The sequence below is a fragment of the Homalodisca vitripennis genome, unplaced genomic scaffold (assembly GCF_021130785.1).
Source record: "Homalodisca vitripennis isolate AUS2020 unplaced genomic scaffold, UT_GWSS_2.1 ScUCBcl_558;HRSCAF=2841, whole genome shotgun sequence".
NCBI classification, from domain to species: domain Eukaryota; kingdom Metazoa; phylum Arthropoda; class Insecta; order Hemiptera; family Cicadellidae; genus Homalodisca; species Homalodisca vitripennis.
Genome location: NW_025776680.1, coordinates 82,774 through 106,129, shown reverse-complemented (window position 1 = coordinate 106,129; position 23,356 = coordinate 82,774). Strand labels below are relative to the sequence as shown.

At 32.4% G+C, this 23,356-nt stretch overlaps 1 protein-coding gene across 1 annotated transcript in view; it reads left to right on the top strand.

Moving 5' to 3' along the window:
* LOC124370831 (WD repeat and HMG-box DNA-binding protein 1-like) overlaps positions 1 to 23,356 on the top strand; it is a 66,743-nt gene that overhangs the window by 1,035 nt on the left and 42,352 nt on the right. The window contains exons 2-11 of the mRNA XM_046829131.1: positions 4,273 to 4,384; positions 7,812 to 7,963; positions 13,068 to 13,176; positions 16,254 to 16,385; positions 18,310 to 18,378; positions 18,422 to 18,547; positions 19,017 to 19,179; positions 20,963 to 21,084; positions 21,575 to 21,759; positions 22,269 to 22,513. Of these exons, the coding sequence (XP_046685087.1) occupies positions 4,273 to 4,384; positions 7,812 to 7,963; positions 13,068 to 13,176; positions 16,254 to 16,385; positions 18,310 to 18,378; positions 18,422 to 18,547; positions 19,017 to 19,179; positions 20,963 to 21,084; positions 21,575 to 21,759; positions 22,269 to 22,513 (1,415 nt within the window). The remainder of the gene's footprint in view (positions 1 to 4,272; positions 4,385 to 7,811; positions 7,964 to 13,067; positions 13,177 to 16,253; positions 16,386 to 18,309; positions 18,379 to 18,421; positions 18,548 to 19,016; positions 19,180 to 20,962; positions 21,085 to 21,574; positions 21,760 to 22,268; positions 22,514 to 23,356) is intronic.

Below are 23,356 nucleotides of genomic sequence, written 5' to 3'. Positions count from 1 at the left end.
TAATACTTTATGAATAGGCTAAGATTATCCCTGTCTGGTTGCTGGGCTAAACATATTTCTCTGTATCTTTTTTATATAGATTGTACAATGTTTATGATTCAATGCAAGAAATATTATTTGTTGATTACAAACACTCCATTGTAAATCTTTGTAAATAGTAAATCATGTAATCACTACATCTTAAAAGTTCTTTGGTGTAATCTAACATCTGTTTATGATTTCCACTATATCGAAACATTGTTCACTCAATTAAATTAGGGTAGGGTACGATAAGCGGACCCGGTATTTTATATCGAAGAATATAGTCATCGATACCTAATATTCGCATCTCAAATCCTAGACTATCAATCGATATAAAAGTACCTATAGTCGTCAATAACAATCATATGTTTTAAATTAAAATATGAATTTAATATTTACAGTGATCAAACAAATTGTTATAACCAAAATTAGGAAAAATGAAGATGACCATATTTACTCCTCGGGTAGCGTACGATAAGCGGACCCGGTTTTTTAAATCGAAATTGGCAAACGATATTACTTAATCATAACCATCGATATAATCAATCGACACTTATTATTTTGAACAATTAACTTAAATAATCTATATCAACAGCTGTAATCACTTTCAAATAATACCTACTCGTAATGTAATATTTCAATTTTATAAAACTAGCCTAACATTTTATTATTAAAAATGGCAGTAAATTTTAGAAAACTACATGACAATGCTTTGAAAGATTATAAGACATGTTCTTTAACATGATGGACTCGTACCGAAAAACGTATGTGAAATTCGTGGGAAAGAAACAACTGTAAACTATGAGAGGAGCAAATATGATTGTCTTCAGTTTTCCTAATTTTGGTTATAATAATTTGTTTGATCACTGTAAATATTAAATTCATATTTTAATTTAAAACATATGATTGTTATTGAGGACTATAGATACTTTTATATCGATTGATAGTCTAGGATTTGAGATGCAAATATTAGGTATCGATGACTACATTCTTCGATATAAAAATCAGGTCCGCTTATTGTACCCTACCCTACTCCTCTCACAGTTACAGTTGTTTCTTTCCCACAAATTTCACATAATGGGTTTTTCGTTACGAGTCCAACATGTTGAAGCCACAAAAAAGCAACATTGTGTAGTTTTCTAAAATTGACTGCCATTTTTAATAATTAGAATTACTTATGTAAAATTGAAATATTATTATCCTACCTGTATTATTTTAGAGTGTTTACAGCTGTTGATATAGATTATTTAAGTTAATAGTTCAAAATAATTAATCAGTATCGATTGATTATATTGATGGTTATGATTAAGTAATATCGTTTGCCAATTTCTATATAAAAAACCGGGTCCGCTTATCGTACACTACCCTTAAATTATTTGAAGTGTATCGGCCTTGCTGTGGTTGTTGGTTTAACTGAATCGTTATTTGTGTACTCAAAATCATTATCCTCAGCGGGGCTGAAATATTTTAATAATTTTTCGATGCAGTTTGATCCAGAAAACTTAGTTCTTAATAAATATTTTGAATAAAATTTCATGTGTCTCAAGACTACTAAACTTTTAGGAGGGAACTAGAATTTGTAATTAGTCTTCAAGCATCTTGTAATTTCATTGTAAACATAAAGGTAGATCTTTTTGGTTAATATTGAATTTACTGACTATCAAACCAATTTCAGGTAGACTTTAATAAGTGGTCTACACTCGTTATTCTGTTGTTTTTATCGAATAACAAATCTTAAACAAATATCTCACTTGTGAGAAATATCTCACATATTATTTTAATATTCATCGCCATTTTCAAAGACTCAAAATATTAGTTACTTCTTGTTTTTTATTGTTTACATTAAAATTACTATAACTAATAAGTTGAAATCTTATGCTAAGTTAAATAAATTGTAATATCGAATTATTCCTTCAGATAAAAATTTTGAACCATTTGATAAATACAACTGAATAACTAGTGTGGGCCCCCGATTTCAAAAATTCTTATTTTAACGCATTCTGACAATTTTAAAACACTTTTCAGCAGAAGCTATTACAGGCTTATTTACTTTTTTGTTAATTCTTATAGCTAATGTGAAAAATGGCAATTCTTAACAATTATTGGGTCAGTTTCTTTAATATGATCAGACTGACTGTCCTTGGATGTAAGAAATATAAAAATTAAGTGTTGAAATGCCTTAATTGATGTCAAGCGAAAAGAATTTTCCGATTCCATGCATTGTCACAAATACAGGACAGAATCAAATAAATCCAACTCAAGTAAATAGACAGAATCAAGTAAATAGAAAGAATCAAGTAAATAGACTGCTATACAGTCTATATACATGCATATACTCAATAATTATGCATTAAATAATGCAATACCTATTGAGATTGGAGTGCTATCATGGTCTGAGTTAGAATTTTGGGTACTTTGGGATTATACCGACCACACCCAGACATGAATCGTTATTTGACATTTTGCTTCTACTGATTACTAGATTAGCGTAGAACAATATTTCGTCAATATAAAACAGGAATTGTCTTATCGCAAACCCCTCCCCACCCTCAGACAGAGGTCATAGTCGAGCGGTCTAGTAGATAATGTGATTGCCGAGTCTCGCCGCCCGTTCAGCTGGTGCGTCGCTTTGTTATACTTCCGTGTTTTACCTCTACATTTCTCCAAACACAAAATTCAACAAAAACAAACATTACCAAACTAAAACTAAACTCTTTATTGAAAAAAACACTAAAAACTTGTTTTTATTCTTGATCACACTCCGCCACCCACAATGCGAGACCCCCTTGCATGATGATGACCCCCTTGGTGATGTGGCATCACCTTGGGTGCTGCCCCGCGCTGATGTCGGCGACAGAAAAACATCCCTCGAGATAGTACCTATCAGTAAAATATCAAATTCTAGAGGGGCTGATCAGAAATATAAATTGAATTGTAATGGAAAGGCAATTATGTACCGTACAAATCATGTGATGCCGCGCCCTGCCCTAATCGGGATTCTCGAGAAAGATAAGATAACAGCGACAACAATACCGATCACAATACCTGGAAATGTTTGTAATTTTGTAATTAAACAGTTGTTTTTTCGTTCTATCATGTTTGTTTCTATAAATTTATATTTTTGTGTTTCTTCATACTGGTATGGTCGGTATAATCCCAAAGTACCGAATTTTGTTTGGCTACACCAGGGATGTTTTTCTATTCCTGGTAGCAGTTTGGAGGAACACCGAAGCCGACACTGATGGAGCTAGGTATTTGTGATCGATGCTTTCTTGTGCCAAATCAGTCAATATGATCTGATTACGGAAAAGTGCCAAAAACAAAATCCCATAGCCGTCAGTGAGGACTATAGTTGCAGTAATAGTATCAGACTCTGGGTCATTTGTTGGCACCATTTCTATTCCTTGTCTCTTGTTTACTAACTGAACATTTTTTTTTATCCTGAGGGAAAAAGACGGTTAGTCCCCGTGCTTTGTCCTAAAAAAGACCTTTGCGCCTACCTTACTTATATTTGTGTCCTCAGAAATCTGAGACTTTTACAAGAGCTGATCAGATTTGAGGGATCCTGTTCTCTGATGTCCTTGGGGCTGAGGAGATATGCTCTCAGGAATATTTTCAGAATTTTTGATATGGCAGGACAATTTAACCAAATGTGCTCCGCTGATTCCTCCTCTTCTCCACAGTCTACATTCAACAGTCTGGCTAAGGCCCACCCCTCATAAGGTGTTTCCTGGGAGCCATGTCCTGCCAACATCCCTAATATTAGTCTTATATACTCTTTACTATGATCTAGGAGAGCTGTCCACCCTTCAGCATAAGGAGAGATAAACATTTTAGATTGTCTTAATCCTGAATCTCTACTCCAATTAATGTTTCTTATCCTCTTTTCCCAATATTTTACAAGAGCTTTGCTGTTGGCAAAGCTATCCCACAACCTGGCTCTGGCCCCACCATAATGAACTCCGCTCCCTTTTTGACGAGGATGTCTGCTTTTTCATTTCCATGAATACCCTCATAACCCAGCACCCAACAGAGTGTTACTCTGTTATGTTATTCGTAGCCAGCTCAGCCAGAGCATTCTTACATTCCCAAACTGCTTTCGAGTCAAACGAACAGGTATCAAGTGCCTTTAGTGTTGCCTGGCTATCAGATAGTATAAAGTATTTTGCTCCTTTTGTCCTCCTAGGAACTGAACGTTACTTTAATGAGAATTGATAGCAGTATTACAACTGAACTATGTGAATTTTTCAGATACATAGTAACATGTGGTGGTGAAGGAGACATTCGGATCTGGACAGGTATCGAGGATGACGAAGCTGTGGATAAATGTGTGGGGGAAAAGGCTTTTGCTGTTTGTCAAAGGGTAAGAGGAAATTTATTTAATTTGTGACATTTGTCAGCTTAAAATAATAAACAGAGAGTATTATTTGAGAGAAAATTCATGAATAGCTTAATGTCAAACATAATGCTAAGTTAAAAGGAAATCAGAGTAAGATCAGAAATCAGAAAATGTATAGTAATTAATTACCATTTAAGTGATTACTTAAAAACCATTACTTTAAAAAGATTGAATATTAAAATTGCTTGAAGAGTAAAATTATATATTTGTATTAATTTAACAAATATTTATTACAAATTTATTAATTTAACAAATTTTAAAATCTATAAAATTTACTCATGTAAAAAAATCCAGAAAGTTAAATAAAAATCCTGAAAATTAAAATTACTCCTAAAGTCTTCTGAAATCAAACAGCTGTGTCACACATTGACCAATGTGAAACGGGAAGCTTCATACTTTCTAACATTTAAAATTTTCCAAACCCCTAAATTACCTGGAAAAATTATTATTTTTTACTAAACACTGCATAGATTAAAATAACATTATTTAATGGAATCAGGCAGTGACTTACAATTAATTGATGACTATTGAAGGTGCAGCCCAAACAAGTTGCGCACTAGATATTCTGATACTTCACTGGTCTATCATACACCAGTTTATCAGTTTGGGTCAGGAGCGAGGAGGTGGTGGAGGGTAGGGAGGGGTAAGTGAGATAGTCGGACCCCACTGACAAACATCCGTTAACAAATAAACGAGCAGGTTCGTCTGCTATAATCGGTCTCGGTCCCAACTCTGCCAATGGCCTGCTCACAAACACCTGTTATTGCCTGATGCCAACAAAGGAGCCTAGTCATGGGCCAATTGTCGTTAAAAATTTTACTTTGTGGTACAAAATTACAGAAGATACTGTGCAAATTGTTTTGTGAAGATGAATTGGTACACCCCCTCCCCTTTGTAGATATTACAAACAAGTTCTTTAGCTCAGGAATCTTCCTCTCACTGCTAGACATACCCAGTGTTAACCCAAACTTTAATAATGGCTCTGTAACCTCAGCAGCTATCGATATACTTTTCCTAAAATAATTAAAAAAAAGGTTTTAAACCAGTTTCTGAACGACTAATTTAAAATAGGTATGTACCAGAAAATACATTTGAACAAAGACCAAGATAAATGATTTTAAAAATTTTCATTCCAGCCACTGAAGTCAACACTTGAAGCCTAAATATAAAGAATATTTCTTAATCTAATATACATTTAGATTAAGAATCGGAATGGTAGTGCATACTTTATAAATGAAAGAGAAAGTTTTTTAATATATTCTTTTTTAAACTTTCCAATTTACGGTATTTAGGATCCAACTTCTTGAAATCGTGTTGTCCATTTGTTTTTGTCTCTGTCTATATACCTGTCTGTGTGATGACTCTTGATAGAAATGTCCTAGAGACTTAAAACTAGGTACATAGTTTCTTCTTGGTCTAAGGAAGAGCTCAATTGATTTTTGGATCAAATAGTAAAATGGCAATTCGTCTTGCCTGTGAGCTAATTCTTTCGTTACGTTCTGTCAGGTCACTTGATACTCCATTGTATTAATTTATTTCAACAGTTTCCCATTACACAGACTTGATACAATATTGTGCAGCAAATAAACTTAACTATTGTAACCCTTTCCGGGCCAGGCGGCAAAATATTGCCGTCGGTGACGTATGCCAAAAGCGCCAGGCGGCAATTAATAGTCTCCTTGATATTCGTCGTTTTCTTAAATAAATACGACGTCAAAGGATTAAAGTTTTATTATTCCCTAGATATATATTTGTAGATAATTAATATGAATATAATTTTTTTTGGAGGTCTATGCATTTTTATTAATTTCGTAATTGTCACGTGAAATTATCAGCTGACTCGATCTTTTGTTGTTAATTCTTTATGCTTTAGTGTAATCGTATCATTGTATTGTATTGCTGGATTCTTCTTCATTATTTTATTTTGTGGTTGTAAATATTAGTAGTGTTAGTTGTTACGTGCTTAGCTATTGTGTGTAGTAGTAACAATGACTGACAATTTGCGATCTCACGGGAGTGAAATTGTAAATAGCACATTTGTAAATAGAAAAAGTATAAATCAATTTCAAATAAAATTGTGTAAATACTTCTTGTATAAATAGTGTTTGTATTGAAACTGTTTATGGATCCTACAATCATCTGTTTACCGGTACATCCATAATGTGAATATTTATTTTAAGTTTCTTGCAATGTAAGAGTCAGTTGCTTTAACACTTATAAAATGTTGCGAAGTACAATTATGCATATTTATACTAAATGTGTCATAAAAAATTTATTTATGAGAGAAATAACACAACATTTTGTATGGTTGTTCCTTTCTAAAAGTACAATATAATAAAATAGCTTCCCACGGTAAAATTATTTTTCCTTTTTTAGTTATTTGAAAAAAAAAATTATGTAATCTATTAAAACATTATTTTTTAAATTTTAAATTAATACTTAAAACTACATCTATATATTTTTTTGTTGACAGTATATATCTATACGAGTAATTTGGTGCAACTTTTAGGTCTTTCTCTAATTTTTATGAAAAATTATAAATTTTAATCTAAGAGACTGCAAAATCGCCAATTTGATTTTAGCCTGGGACTTTTGACTAGTCACAAGGGGATATGAGATATGAAAAAATTTTGCAACATCTCATATTTGGCCCTGGCCCTGAAAGGGTTAAAGCATTTGCAACAAAGTAATCCATAACAACAATAAAAATTTAAAATAACAAACATGTAGTTATGGAGCCACTATAGTTTAGTCAAAATTAATGGATAAAACAGGTTAAAATTAGTGTAATAAATTAACTAAAGAACATAAAAAGTATTGTAAGCATAAAAATAATAAGAAAAACAGGAAATAATAAACATAAATCGTGTAACAACAACAATAAACTTAAAAAAAAACCAACAGATATATAGACAGGTGCTGAATATGTCACTCATTGTAACAAAAGAGAGAACAATTTAGCAACTAAACAACAAGAGAATGAAACCAATAACACAAAACTTGTATTGGGTTATTACAAGTAAAGTTATTTACAAAATGATACACAGATTTCAAGGATGTTTAAAAAATCAATATGTAAACATTGAGAAAGTTAATCCCATCTTATTTTACTTCAAAATTTGTACCATGGAATTTAATAAAACCCCATGTATGAAAGATTTAAAAATCACCTACAACTTTATACTAAAGAATCATTATATTCATTTTTGGCTGGGTTGTTACAACTGATACAAATAGTTCTAGTTAGGATAAATATTTTAAATTTGAACACACCTTTTAGTTTTAAGGTTACATTTTAATTTTTTTCTTGGTTTAATTTTTACTATAACAATTAGTTACAATTCTTTGAACACATTTTAGTGCTTTTGACACAAATTTCTGTTCTTTAAAGGGCGAGAAACTGTATGTAGGCACGAATCAGCACAGTGTTCAAGTGTTAACATTTCCGGAAGCAGAGATGGACGGAGTGGTGACACGTTTCACAGCTCCTGTCACACATATTGATGCTTCAGCTGATGGTTCCTTGGTCGTATCTGCTTCGTGGTGAGTGCTAGTTTGCATAATTCATTTAGTACTGTATACTTTATGAAATCAGTTTATATTGCAACATTTCATGAGTCAATAATTATTTAGTTTTCAGAATATTTGATTCATTTAACAAGTGCAACCAGTTGTATTAATTACGGTTTAATGGATTAATAATTTATTAATCCTTTCGCTGTTAGGACTATCTGTTCACAGCTTGTTATAAACGTGACAAGCCTTTGACGAGAGGCACATCTTAAAACTGCCAGGCCAATTTTAGATAATTTAGAGTGTTTTACATACAACTTTTTATAATAGTTATTATATATTATATAAAGCCAGATTTTTTCTAAAAAATTTTATTATTAGAAATATTATTAAAATGTTTAATGTAATAACTTTAAAAATAAAATAGAGCTTTATTTAGAATTTTGTTTGGAGTTTTTAATACTTGGTTTTTTAGTTTGACATGAAAAAGAATATTAAAGTTCCAGCTCCATGTTTATTTTATGATTATTAATTGATTCACAATATATATGTTACTGAACCAATAATAAACAGATTATGTCAATAAATTTATAAATAACATTTTTGTGAAGTATTGCAAATTGTTTCATTCACAAATACAAATATGCAACTCACATTAACATAGTATATAATTATAAAATATAATTGAGCCTTTAGTATTTAGTGACTAACATTGCACTTGTCAAACATTACACACACTTTTAAAGTTTATTTGATCATCATAATAAATTTTACAAGTCAGATTTTTATAATTCATAAACAAAATTACAAAACTTACATACACATAAAACATATTTCCTTAAAAATAATGCATTCTGAGGAATTTATAAATTAAAAATATACTTATTAAACATATAGAACACTGAAATAAGTCCAAAGTTTATTTCAAATTATTTTTAACATTGTATTAAAAGGGGGTTCACGGGTGCCTATACTAACAATGTTAAAATTAGGTAAAAACATGACCCGTTATCTCAGAAACAGTAGTAGGTACAAGCTTGATTTTTTTTACTGTATGGAGACTACATTCATGTCTAACCTTTCCAAGCACTTTTAATAATATAGCCTTTATAGTTTTTTTTTTTTATTACATTTTCTAGATTTTCGTAATTTTTTTTCTAAAAATTTGTAACAAAAAAATTTGTACTAGGCTTAATTATTTTTTTAAATGCTTCAAATTGCTAGTATACAAAGCAGTATAGGTACATAATATAGGCTTAAAATTTCAAGTAAATTGATTTTAAGGTTCCTGAGATAATGGGTCATATGTACTTGAAAATTGGATTTTCGGAAATTCGCGATATAAACACAAAACTATTATATGTATATAATTTAATAAATTTCACAATATTACTCCCTTAGAACATTCCTGCTCCATACTCTGGGTTGTCAGGATCCTCTAGGCCTATCCTCTTCTCTTAACTTGGCACCTCTTCGAGCCTGTCGAGCTTTTTTGGTAACTTCGGTCACCGCTTTTCTCTGCCCTCTTAATTCTCAAAGCATCAAGTTTTTTCATTGTTGATATCATATTGGAGCCTGGACTTATACCTAATTTAGCCAACACTTTACATTTTCCAATGTTTCCCTCATTGAAACGAGATCACAGCATCCTTAACACCTAAAGTGAGAGTATCTAATCCTACAAAAACTGTCTTAGGAATCCTATTCCAAACGACACTATTAAAAGACTCGTTAGGATTCTGAGTAAGTCCATGTAAACATTTCTTCAATAAATCTGGAGATGACAGATCCCTAAAGATTGGTTTTTACAGCATCAAGAACTGGCTTTGGAAGTGAGTGTTTATGCAAATACTTTTCCTTGGTGACCTGAGAACGGTTGTATTTGCACCAGGACTTTGATACCTTTGGGGGCAAAGACCGTGATGTGGATCCTCATCTGTTGAGAGCTTGTGAAAGAAAATGGCCCATATGTCCTGCCTCATGTTTTCAAGATTTCCTTTGTTTCTTCTTATAGCCTCCCCATAGTAATTTTTGAAGGGGTATCTATTTCTATTTTGGAAAGTCTACCCTTACCATATAACAATTGAGGGCGGTAGCTGCTAGAAGGGCCTATCTCGAGATGGGCCCCTTTTTGCGGAGATCGCTTATATTTTTTCTCCATATGTTTAAGTACAACCTCCATCTCACTCATTCAAATATTCCTCTTTGTTGTCAAGATAAACCTATTTAAACGTCTATGTGTCGAGAGGCCCTTCTAGCAATAGACAAATGGTGGCATCAGCTGGCTGTGTGTTTGTGTTTTCTGCTGTACAATATAACCTCACTTCTTGTTGTTTTGTATTGTGATTGTGTAGCTTACAAGTAGTATTTGAGTGTTTTATTTAGATTGGTGTTAGATACTGAAGAAATGAGTGGTGAACTTCTTTTGAAATCTAACTCAAAAGGTGTAAAGAGAAAAGTAGTTAGCACTGAACAGTGGGGCCGTAATGTTCGGAAACAAAAGCGGCAGTCGGGCCTAGGTTATACTTCCACTTTGGGAAAAGATGTTCCTCCGAAAGTTAATAATACAGTTCAATGTTTTTGCAAAAGGGATGAGTGCTACAAAAAGTTCTCATTTAATGAACAACTTGACATTTTTAACTAATTTTTTACGGAAATCCTTTGGGTAAAAGTGGTCAAGATTCATACTAGAGTAGTTGCATGACATTACAGGATAAGAAAACTGAGTGTAATGTAATTTATTACTGCTGGTAGTAGGGTTAATAAAAGTAATTAAACTCAGTTACACTGTTGGAAGTATAAAAAGGAAATCTGTTTGTAAAATAAAAAATATAATAAGTGAATAAATTATCAAAATAAATGGCTTTTATCCAATAGTAAACAATTAAATGCAGTTTTCTCAAAACATGGTTTTTTGAGATAGGCCCTTCTAGCAGCTACCGCCTCAATTTATTGTCCCTCAAGTCGAACGCCTTTAATAGTTTTTGTCAGACCTCGCAATCGTGTACCTAAGCGCTTCTGAACATGAGCAACACATTCCCACTTAGATATGATCACATCTTCACCATATGGTTTAGATTCAAGAACACATCATGAAGCCTTTACTATCGCCATCACCCAAGTAAGTGAGGTAACGCACTCCTCGATCTTCCACCGATCGTTTCAAATATTTTTTTTTACTCCTGCAACTTCCATGCTGCCACTGGATCCTACAAAGTTTTTTTTTACAGTCATGGGCCTTGTTCTTATTTTTCTTGCAGGCAAGCAGAACTTTGTTAGTATTTCTACATCAATAATTTTTTCCAGTATCTATGCTACTAGCACTTATGGACTCCATTCAATGACGTATGTCCTCTTCTTTGCCAACTCCCATCACAAGCTATGGCCAAATCTGTGCATCCATTGTTTTCCTTGAACGGCTTTTGAAGCTGCTAACTTCATACTGTCTTGACTAACCTGAATTATTGCTGGTAATATATATTTATATATTGGAATAAATTCTGTAACAGGTTCAGGTAAATTCAAAACACCGCATAACATTCGACCTGCGGTTACCCCTTTTTCCTACTACACGCAATCCATAAGCCATTCTGGTGTTGATCTCATATGGTTTTAATGGGCTAGGCCTATTAGAAGTCATAAAAGAAGTAGTGAACAAACATGTTTTTACATTTCACAAGTAGTTTTGCAAGCATAGACCATTTCTCTTTGTAACATCTTCTTCGATAACAATGCTTTCGGTGGAATCACAGTTTTTACATTTTACAAAAGAACTAATTGCTACAGATAAAATATTTACACTTACAATTATTTTTCCATCATTGCCAGTATTTATATAGTTGTCATAGTTTCCTAACCCAGGTGACAGTTTCTTTGTTGAAGCACTAGTACTTGGAGTAGGGATAGACTTGCTGGAATTAGGAGTATTAGACCTAAGCGTTGATGTAGTTGGTTTTAGGCGTACACTAGTCAAATCAATATTTTGAACAGTTTTCTTAGTATATTGATTACCCCTAAACTTAACCTTTTTAAATACACCTTTGGATTTAGTCATTATTTTATCACAAAACCAGCACAGTATATTCTAATGAACTAAAAGAAAAAAATATGTCACTAACTTTTCAATATGTGCACAATATTGTAGCAGAACTGACTAATATAATAAAAGCACAACATAAAACAAACTACAGCTGTCTGCGAACATATGGCTGCACATTTTTGCCTTATAGCCTACATAGAGTAAGGTAAAAACACAACACTAAACAATGATGTACTGTAACTGATATTTTTGGTGCACAAATCGGAACAAAAATGTTGTGTAGCAACTTGTTTAAAAAAATCATAGAAAAAAAAGTATATTAGGTATATACATGAGTGTTTTTTTTATTTATTAAGGAAGAAACAAATAATTTTTTACACTAATAATCCAAAAAATCAAAATTTTAAATTTTTCAAACCCGTGAACCCCCTTTTAATTATAAACATTTTTACAAGTCAGAATTTTAAACAATTAGCAGAAATGAAGAGACTAGCATTTCGTTTGAACTTTTTTCTGTATTTATGCGTACATTATATGTGAATTTTTCTATAAAAGAATTATCTTCGTTTAGGGTATTTAGTTTTAAACATGATTCACACATTTAATAACTTCTAATTTGACTTATTATTTTTGCAAGACTTGAATCTAAATTATATGAACCTATTCAATAGAATAATGATACATATCTTAACTATATATTTCAATATGAAGACAAACTCACTGTAAGAATTGATTGGACATTTTAACTTTCAATAACTGCATGCCAATACAAGAATGCCTCTTCAACATGTTTCTTCTCAATAAACCCAACCCTAAGAAAAAAACTTGCTAACTATTAAAATGCTATGAACATACATTGTAGTTGAATGTACAATTCTGTTTTATTAATTCCATACATTTATAGATTCCTTAAGTATTTGTAATCTTCAGTTATATTTAATCATTCTATTTAACACAACATTGTATTTAAATAAATAATTAAGTTTTATTGTAGAGACTTATGCACACTTCTGTTTTATTTATCTCCTAAATACTAACATAATAATCAAATTTTTACAATATTTAAGTATTGTATTAATGTTATCTGTTCTCTAGTGACATGACGATTGGTTTGACAAACACAAAGACTTCCAAAACTGAGCCTATTGAAGGTCACAGAGCTCCAGTGCTGAGCGTTGCGTTAGATCCAAAACTGGAATACCTTGTGAGTTTGCATCCTCATAATTATATATAAACAAAATATGTTATAAAAATCTATTACATTTAGAAAAAAATATATTGTGTCAAAAATGGTTTGATAAAGTATGTGGGAAAAAATTTCCATAAAAACAAAACTAAGCCTTTTCAAAATAGCCTAGTGGCAAGGCTTTGGTTTTATAATTAAGAGGTCATGAGTTCAATTCTCAGGGAGGCCAGTACAAATTTGCATTTGAGTTTGGATTATTTTTCTTAAAAATGTTTATCAATTATTACAATAAGTAGTACCATTAACTTAATTATCCCCTAAAAATTTGGGAAGAAAAATTTGAAAATAAAAAAATATTTTTTGAATACAAATATATCTGGCTGGTCAGTTAGTTTGATCACTAGAGGTGGTTGTTTTATATTTTGTGGTAGAAATAGTCCTGGAACAGTTTAATATTTTGTTAAATAAAACAATTAACCCTCAAAGTGCTACTATCGCACTGTGCGATATGTTCGTACCACTTCAAAGTGCTACTATCGCACTGTGCGATATGTTCGTACCACTTCAAAGTGCTACTATCGCACTGTGCGATATGTTCGTACCACTTCAAAGTGCTACTATCGCACTGTGCGATATGTTCGTACCACTTCAAAGTGCTACTATCGCACTGTGCGATATGTTCGTTTTTTTTCATATCACAGACGAACGGTTCGCTCAATAACGACGTGGTCTATAAGGCTACATGTAGGAATAAATTCCCTATCAAGTAACGTAATTAGAACTATGTAATTCAGAAGTTTACGAGGAAGAGTAAGAAGAATAGTCACCTGATTTCGATGCGTGTTTGTCTGTTACGGCCGTCTCGCGGCCGACGCTCTGTGACGTTATTGTTTAGCTTCGTTCTTTTGATTTGTAAGTGACTTATATTATTGTTTATTGAGTAATTATTTGTGCTATGAGTGAACTTAGTAATTCAAGTGCCATTAGGCGCATTTTGATGACGATTTGAGTGGAAATGATAGCGATGCAAGCAGCACCCCCACCAGAGAGTGACTCAGACTAATTTTTTTTAGTCTAATGTAAATATGTATATAAGCCATTTTTTTATATTTTTAATACTTTATCTGTCATTTTTCTTACTTTTACTCATATCAGTAACTAAATATGTGTTTATTTTGAGGCAATAATCACTATTCAACTACTTACTTACTGCCACTTCTTGATGTGGTAAACATTTTAGTAAAATTTTTGCAAAAAAACATTGTTTTGTTTTTTACCAATTAGTATTGTGATATGTTGTGCAAAAGGTTAAGAAGTGATATTTTTCTTATTCAGCATTATATTTGGAACATTTTGCATATTTTTAGAACTAGGACTACTACATTTTGCAAAAACTATACGTCAAGGATTTTGAAAAAAAAATATAAAAAACTACACAACCGGTTAGCAGTACCAGATTTTTTTATGATAAAAGATTAGCATTTTTATTTTTACTTGATCTTATAGAACATATGTTTGTGTAAAAAAACCATATGTAATACATGCAATTTGAACATATTTTTTGTATATAAAAAGTTGTTTAAAAAAGAAATGTCATATGCTCGAAAATGGCCTAGCACTTTGAAGTGGTTTAGTCATCACTTGGAGGGTTAATCTTTGTTGGCTGAGCATTTAGTAAAGCCTCTCCTGAGCAATTTTTGCCTGCCTGCATCCACAATAACTAGAATGAGTTGATCAAGAGTGTTTAAATTTAATGTGTAACTTTATCTTTGTTTCCTTTACATTGATATTGAAAATGATAAACCTTGAGTCCTGATTTCTTTCTGTCTGTCTGTCAAAATAAGTGACCAAACAAAACACATTAGTCTTATAAATTGGTAAGTCATGTTGACAATGAGAAAAATCCAGGATAAATAAAATAGTAAACAAAGTATCGTGAAGGTAAATCATCTGACATTTATAGTACTGTATCAACACGGGATGATGTTATTTTATTGAATTGGTTGTTTCCATACAAAGCTTTTTATCATTTTAGCTTATCCTGCAACAACTGTTTTTTTACTAACAGCAATAATAATAAGCATAACTAAAGAGAAATTTAATAGCACCTCCATTTTATTTTGTGTGAAACTTTTGAAAACCGGTTTGTGGTGCTTTAGTATAATTTTCTTTTTACTTTTCAGGGGTTCTCTCCCTGATATGATAAATAATGATAGCTGTGTGAAAAATTGTATTTTTATAAATAGTATTCATATACGTGTTTCAGCCTTTATCCCAGTGTGGGAGACTGCATTCGCCCCATAGCAGGCAACATCTTGGCCCGGAGATTAATTTCTAGTGGACCAACGTTTACTATTTTCCATTTAATTTATTGTAGAACTTAACAACACAAGCTGTGTTATAATTTAAGGTTTTCTTCATACTTCTTGTGGGCCGACTTATCCTTGGTGATATTGGACTAATAGTAGTGTAAAAAAGTAGGGTTTTAGTATTGTACAGATTTATCCATAATAGTTTAAAAATATTTCATTTTGGAACTTTTAACCAAACTGTATGCAATGTATACACAACAAATTTTAAACACTTTTTTTTAAGTCGGAGACTTTTCAAAAGAATTCATGCAATGACTACCCAAGGTAAACTACATTGTCCCATAATTTCTCTCAAACTTGAAATTATTTGGAACAACTGTGTTATCATATGTTAGCTGTGCTAAGTTCATGCTGTTATTGCTCTACAAATAATTGATGAGAATTGGTATAGAAGAATTGACCCTTTTTGACGTACACTTGTATACAAGGCAGTGTATTGGAAGTCATATTAGTGTTGCAATGTATTGTAGTTTGTTTTACAAGATTGGGCACAATTTATCCATCTTTTAGGTATTCTCCCAACTTATTCTTGTTATAATTAATTCACTCTTTCTTTTAATCAATCTGAGTTCTTAATATTCCAAGTTGTGCCTGACTCTATGCTTAGGCCTCGTCAAGTTGTGATGGCTCTGTGCGTGTATGGCGCCTATCGGACAGGAGTCAGCTGGTGTCATGGGACTGTGTGCCTCGTAGTAACTCGTTCCAACACGCCACCAATCCGCACTTGGTCAGCCCGCTTGGCTACCTGGCTCTGGTGCACAGTTGGCTGTCCCAATGAAGAGGGAGGTGCAACTCTTCCATCGAGACTCGTGGGAGAAAACTGTTACTTTTGTTGACCCTAATCCCGGCAATCAGGTGATCAATCTTAATAAACTGTAGCATTGTGTCTTATCAATGAACATTCCGGTTTTACAAAAAGAATCCAGTTAATTTAGGGTATTTCATAGGTATTACCACAGTCATTTCAGCCAATGCTCGGAGTTTACTCAAAGGATGACAAGAGAGCAAGACGTTGAATAACCATAATCATTAACATATGTGTAACATGGTCTTTCCAACTTGTTCTTGATTGCAGTAAGTTTTGGTTCTGTGTGAAGTTGCATGTCGTACTACTAGTGTAGTGTACATTTTGTTTTAATCGTGGTATATGAGTTATGTTCAAAAAGTAATGGGAATTTTCAGTTTTTTTGAGCAAATATTTATTTATTTGTCTAGATTAATGTTGTCACCTTCAAAATAGTCCCCATTAGATATGCATTTGTGCCAGCACTTCTTCTAATCCTCGAGACACTTCTCAAACTCGACCTTTCGGCTAGCCTTTAGCTCTTTTACCGATGCAAATTTAATGTCATCTCTGCTGGATTAAGATTCTCTTTATTTTTGGATTTAAAAAAATCACATGGAACCATGTCTAAGGAATATGAAGGCTGGAGCATCATTACAGTACTGTTTTTGGCCAAAATTTGTGAACAAGCAATGAAGTGTGAGTAGATACATTGTCATGGTGCAAAAGCCATGAATTGTTTTGCCAAAAATCCGGACATTTTCGGATTGCTTCACGCAAACTACATTGTAGTTAGTAGTACTTGTGGCTGTTTGACCTTGTGGTAAGAATTCATGATGCACTATGCCATTAGAATCGAAAAACACAGTGAGCATAAACTGTTCGACTACATTTGTCGAGCCTTTTTCTGTCTTGGCAATCCAGAATTCTTCCATAATGCGATATAAAAAAAATTACTAAGTTCATTAAACAAGTCTAACTTGAACAGCTGCCATTGAAAAAGTAAATAATGAATATGACTGGAAATTTTATTATACTTAAGTGGCATGAGTACCAATATAATAGTATCTTGACAATCAGATTCTCCAGAACTGTGAAATTTAAAAATTCCAGTTACTTTTTGAATGCACCTCGTATAAATGAGTGTGTAATGGCATTGTTCTGTCTTTAGATTGTTTACAATTCTGTATTGTAATGATAGTGTACTACTAAGAAAAAAAAAATATATAGAAATAAGATAAAATATGACACTATTCTTGTACTTACTGTGCAAATATGAATAAAGATGATTGATTGATTGATTGATTGATTGATTGATGTCTGTCAGTCTCTAAACTACAGTTGAAAAGTGACTTAATGGTTTTAAGTCCACATTGAACTCTGGTATCTTAATCTTTCTTTGAATGATTTAATATTAAGTTAACCATTACAGTTTCACTACGAGAACTGAATTGAATATAAAATATAGGGTTACCTCAGTAGAACTGATGAAATAATTTTATTTCCATAATTTTCACTTTAAGATCGAGTTCTTGTAGAATGTAAAATAAATAAACTCACTGTTCATATTGAAAATGCAAAACATTTTCCCCTTTGAACATTTAAAAAGCCATTCATGAAATGCCAATGCAACTCTTTTCCTGAACACATTCAATGCTGAAAAATAAGTATATATGGTATCCTATGGCTAAAAGTGTTTTATGTCAACATAGTTTAGTTTGTCTAAAGCTGATATTTGTAGACGTCCACCACTTGGCAGTGCATGTGATACTGACTAAAAGCGGCACAATCATTCAACATGTTAAATCAAAAAATGAATGAATTTTGAAAGAGATATAGTATTTTAATTATTGTAGTTATTAGTAGATTTAAATTTATTGTTAGTTAATATTTGGGTAACAAATATTAATCACAGAGCCAAACAGTTTTATTTAAGTTTAACTATAAATATTGTGTTTGTGTATTAATAACTATGTCTAATAATGAAGAGGACAGGTTTTTTCAGTGGTCAAGTTCTCGTCATGTGGGGGCTACCTGGCAGCCTCCACTACCGAAGGTCATATGGTTTATATGGAATGTGACCACTCAGGGTCTGGTGACCTCTGTACAGACAGAGGAGGCCAAGCACATTTGCGCACTTGACTGGAGTCCAGAGTTACCGCAAGTTGCGTTTTGCGACAATCACGGCAATTTTGGCACTATAGATCTTGACCTTCCCCCAGCCACCAATCAGGTTGGTAACAATGTTTTGTCTAGTAATATCAAAGTTGTCTGTAACATAAAATAAAACACATGTTATTTCTTTTTTTAAATTTATATTATTTATTTACGGTATATTTAGCTACACAACCTTGTACAGTTCATTTTATTATAATAAAACTTAGTTCTCGGTTCCAAGCTTGGTATATTTGAAACAGTAAATGTCAACATATTGCAGTGGACATTTTCAGAGCTAATCAATCTTGATTTGAAAAGAAACTCGAGTTTGTTAATTCTTCATAAACAGATCTATTATATTTGGTGAAATATTTACTTCAATGAATAATTATTAATAAATACAGCTTGAAACAAAGCTAAAAGATTCATATTTAATTCAATCAGCTTTTTTATTTGTAAATTCCTGAATAAAAAAGCTGAAAACTTAAGGCCCTACTAAATAGCTTAGTTAAACAATGTAGCTAACTCTTAACTGATAATAATAGGAGAGTAATCTGAGGCCAGAGGACGTACCGATGACAGACCCACAGTTTGGCGACACGGATGATGAAGATAATGACAATGTCATTTCCTTGGACAAGATAAAAAATGAATCGGGATTCCTGGCAGACGATCTTCTGGATGATGACGACAAACCCAGTGTCAAAGGTTTCTGAACAACATTATCCTACATTTGAGTAATTATGTCATAGTTATTAATTTTCCTCTTACCGCTGTCCTCTGAAGAAGAATGTCCTCGAACCCTTTGATTCTGTCCTACCTAAAGTCAGAGTGGTGCATTCTTTGGTTTGGTACTTATGCATTACAAGGCAAAGCAATAGTAATAAAAAAAATATTAGTTATAGCTAGAAAAACTAAGTAAACAAATTTCAGATCAATTTATGAAAAATTGTATGTGTTTCTGGATATTTTATAATCAGGCAAAAGAAAAAGAAAAGTTTTTTACAACACCTATATGGAAGGTGTTTGCAGTAAAATATTTTATTTAAAAGACATTACATTTCTTTTAGTAGTATTTTATCTAAAAAATGTAATTTTCTTAAATTATATTTCATTAGAAAGTAATGTTTACTTAAATTATTTTAAATCTAAAAATAACTTGTTATATTTTAAAGTAATTTAACAATATCCTGCAGTTAGTCATTCAAAAATTCATACTGCAAAAACTCAAATTCTTAACTTCAGCTCCTTTTATTTCAATATGGTTTGCCCATAAGTTCCACTTTAAATGTCCATAATTGCTGTGAAGTTGTAAATAAATTTTGTATTTTTTTCTATCTCAGGGAAGTTAAAGGGTAGAGACTTTAAAATTAAAAATGACCTTAGATTATACTATCTTAATGTGAAAGTGTTCCATTTTCTTCCTACACTCTCATTTATCCATTTCCTCTCTAGATTACTTATCAAATAATTTTGTAATTTCCTTAGAATTAACACTTAAAAAAATCCTTATGTTGTTTGTGGAGAAATGTTTGGTGTAATAGACGAATAAAAATATACCAAATTAGGTAATTACTTACTGCCGTGGCTCTTGGTACCCAAGGTGGTACTTTGCCTCGCCAACACACTGCCTCCAAATCTCTCTGTCCATTGCCTCTTCTTCCCAGTTTTCTTATGTCTCTTCTGATCTGGTCTCGCCATCTCAACTTGGGCCTTCCTGGTGGTCTTCTGCCCTCCGGATTGTTTACAAGGACGTTCTTGACTAAGGAGTTGTCCTCCTTCCTTAGTAAATGGCCAGCCCATGTCATTCTCCCACTTCTCACCTCGGCCACTATGTCTGGGTCCATATATAGTTGCCTCAACTCCACATTATGCTTTATCCTCCACTCTCCATCTTCAAGGGTTGGCCCATAGATTTTTCTCAATAATTTGTTCTCAAATACTATCAAACGTTTTTCTGTTTTTTTACTTAACACCCAGTTTTCTGAGCCATATAACAGAACTGGTCTTATAATGGTTTTATATATACGGAGTTTGGTCTTGTGTGATAGTAGTTGAGAGCTTAATAGCTTGTGGCATGCTGATAAACTTCTGTGTGCTGCATTTATCCTTTGTTGTATTTCCATGTCTTCTTCATTATTATTCGTCAGCATTACTCCCAAATAAGTGAAGTTGTTTACTTTTTCAAATTTGTGCCCTTCTATTTCTATATTATTTTCATTGTTTATTTGGGTTGTTCTCCCACACTCCATTATTTTGGTTTTCTCTTCATTTATGCTTAAACCAACTTTTTGTGTATGGTTTAGGAGTTTTGCGACCAGCACTTCCAGCTCTTCTTTAGGTAATTGGAGTAACAAAATCTTATTTAAAGTTTGCAAAAATTAAAGTTTGATTGAATTTTTTGTATCAGTGTTAATATTACAGTGGTAAACTTAAAACAACACACTTGCTTGTGTGGAACAAATAAATGAACATTGATGTACTTTAATAGATGAAGATGGCAGAGCAAGTCGTCAGAGCGATGTAAGACAAATTGTCTCAACACCTCTCTCAGACCTGCAGCCTCCCTTCCAGCCTTCATCCACCCCAGTCAGTCTGCAGTATCGCTTCATGGTAGGTTATCATCATGATTGTGTTATCAAATGTATATGTGCAGTATTTTAATGTTGTTATTGGAGAATTTTTATTACATCTTTAAGTTTATTCTAATGTTAACTAGTTTAAGTCATGTTTATCTGTTCTTGTTACAAAGCTAATTTTTTATTGACAATTTTTATTAATTTTCTTTTTACGAATCTATATCAGTTGTGTTTGTCTTTTATTATTATTATAATAATATACAAATTAAATTACATTAAAATGAATCATGACTACTTTAGCTTCTTTTTTTGTTCAGTGGTGCAAAGTAAACTGTGATTGGTCTTTAACTGATTGAAGAACTCCCTCTCTATTTGTAATTAATTTAATAGTGCTGCAGTGCAATTGGGTACCATCCTGTTTTGTAGTATTTTCCGTATAAATTAAAGAAATACTGGGTTATCTCAGATATTGCTTGTGATTCACACAACCCTCTGTTTAATATTAACCTGGAGTAATTTGTCAGGTGTGGAACGATGTGGGGATAGTTAAGCAGACAAACACAGAAGAAGAGAATGCTATAGATGTGGAGTTTCATGATACGGTCCTTCATCATGCCTTCCGAGTGAACAACATGGCAGGACATACTCTGGCTGCTCTCAGTAAAGAAGCACTGGTTATGGCTTGTGAGGCTACTGAGGACAATCCAAGGTCAGAGAAGGAATGAATACAGTTCTACTAGTTTATTATAGACACAACATTTTTTTATTGGTATTATAAATTTTATTAAACAGTCAGTATAAATGCTCCAAGTTTTAGGGATTGCAGTCAGAGTTTACGGTTTCCACCTTGAAAGAGAAATAGAAAATTTTTTTCCACTTGCTGGTGGAATATGGGAGTTAGGCTTAAAAAGGAAAACACTATTTATTATTATTTAACTATCCATTATTGTACTTTCAAATAATAAAACTTGGTATAGTGATTATTAAAGTGATTTATTGATTACAATTTCAAATCCACCTTCACTCTTTTTCTTTAAGACTTTGATTTTAGCGTAAGTAAAGAACCTAAAATGATAAATTAAAAAAAGTGAAAAACAATGTATACATATGTAAATGAATTTAGGACTTACTTAGAAATTTCTGTTTCGAAGTTGAATTTAGCAACCTTTAAAGAGAGGAGTTTTATAGTGGCTAAAAACTGGGGAGGATTTGTTGCAGCAAAATGGTATGTGTGATGCTGAACACCTGGGACGGCAGCAAGGAATGGACGGTTCAGCTGGAGGGAGAGGAGGCGTTGTGTGTGGCTGCGGGACAAGGCTATGTGGCTGTGGTCACAGACACTCGACTACTGCGGGTGTTCACCACTTGGGGCACACAGAGGGAGGTGATATCTCTGCCAGGACCTGTCGTGTGTATGGCGGCTCACCAGCACACTCTGGCTGTCGTCTTCCACTCAGGATTAGGTCTGAGTATAGAAACAGATGTTATGCTTTATTTCTTTTACGTTAAATGAACGTTTACAACTAAGGTTGTTATTGATGGTAAAAATCAATACATTCTTTCAAAGTAACCACGTTTTAATAATATTAAAAATAGTTAATAAAAACACAAAAAAAGATTGTGTTATCTTGAATTAAAAAACATATTTACCACCTTGCTCTAAATTGCGCTTTATGTATACTCAAGACCCAAGAGGTTAGGTAAATGCAAATTTTTCATATTTATCTCAATAATTACTTCAGAGCCACTTACAGTTTATATTTTTACTTATCCGAAAATTACCGTCTAAAAATTATATTATAGTCTCATAAATAAACTTGTATTTCTGCCTAATACAAGTATTAGTATAATATATACTTGGCAATCAATATTCTTTCCAAAAAATATTTAAAAGTATCGGACAATCTGACAAAATTTACACTAGGGTTAATACCACAGTTGAGGAAATAGCTCTTTTCATACATAACAAAGATTTAAATTAGTGGATAGAATTTAAAATTTATCTGTTAAGTAGAAGAAGAACTTATAAAACCGAACTAGAAAATATTAAATGTGAAAGTATTAAATATTTATATAATCCATGGTTTAATATCTTGAGTGAAGGCTTTAATATCTTGATATTTTGCTTTTTTCATATTGCTGTTGTAAAGGAGTAACAAAAAGTCATCAACTCCTGTTACGTCACTCCTCTTCCTGGTGCTTTTTTCCTATTGGTTTATCAGCTATTTATGTACTCTCCAACAATATTGTTAAAACTACACTGCTAACTGAAGTTCCTTGTGTATAATAGTACAGTTTGAGTTTTA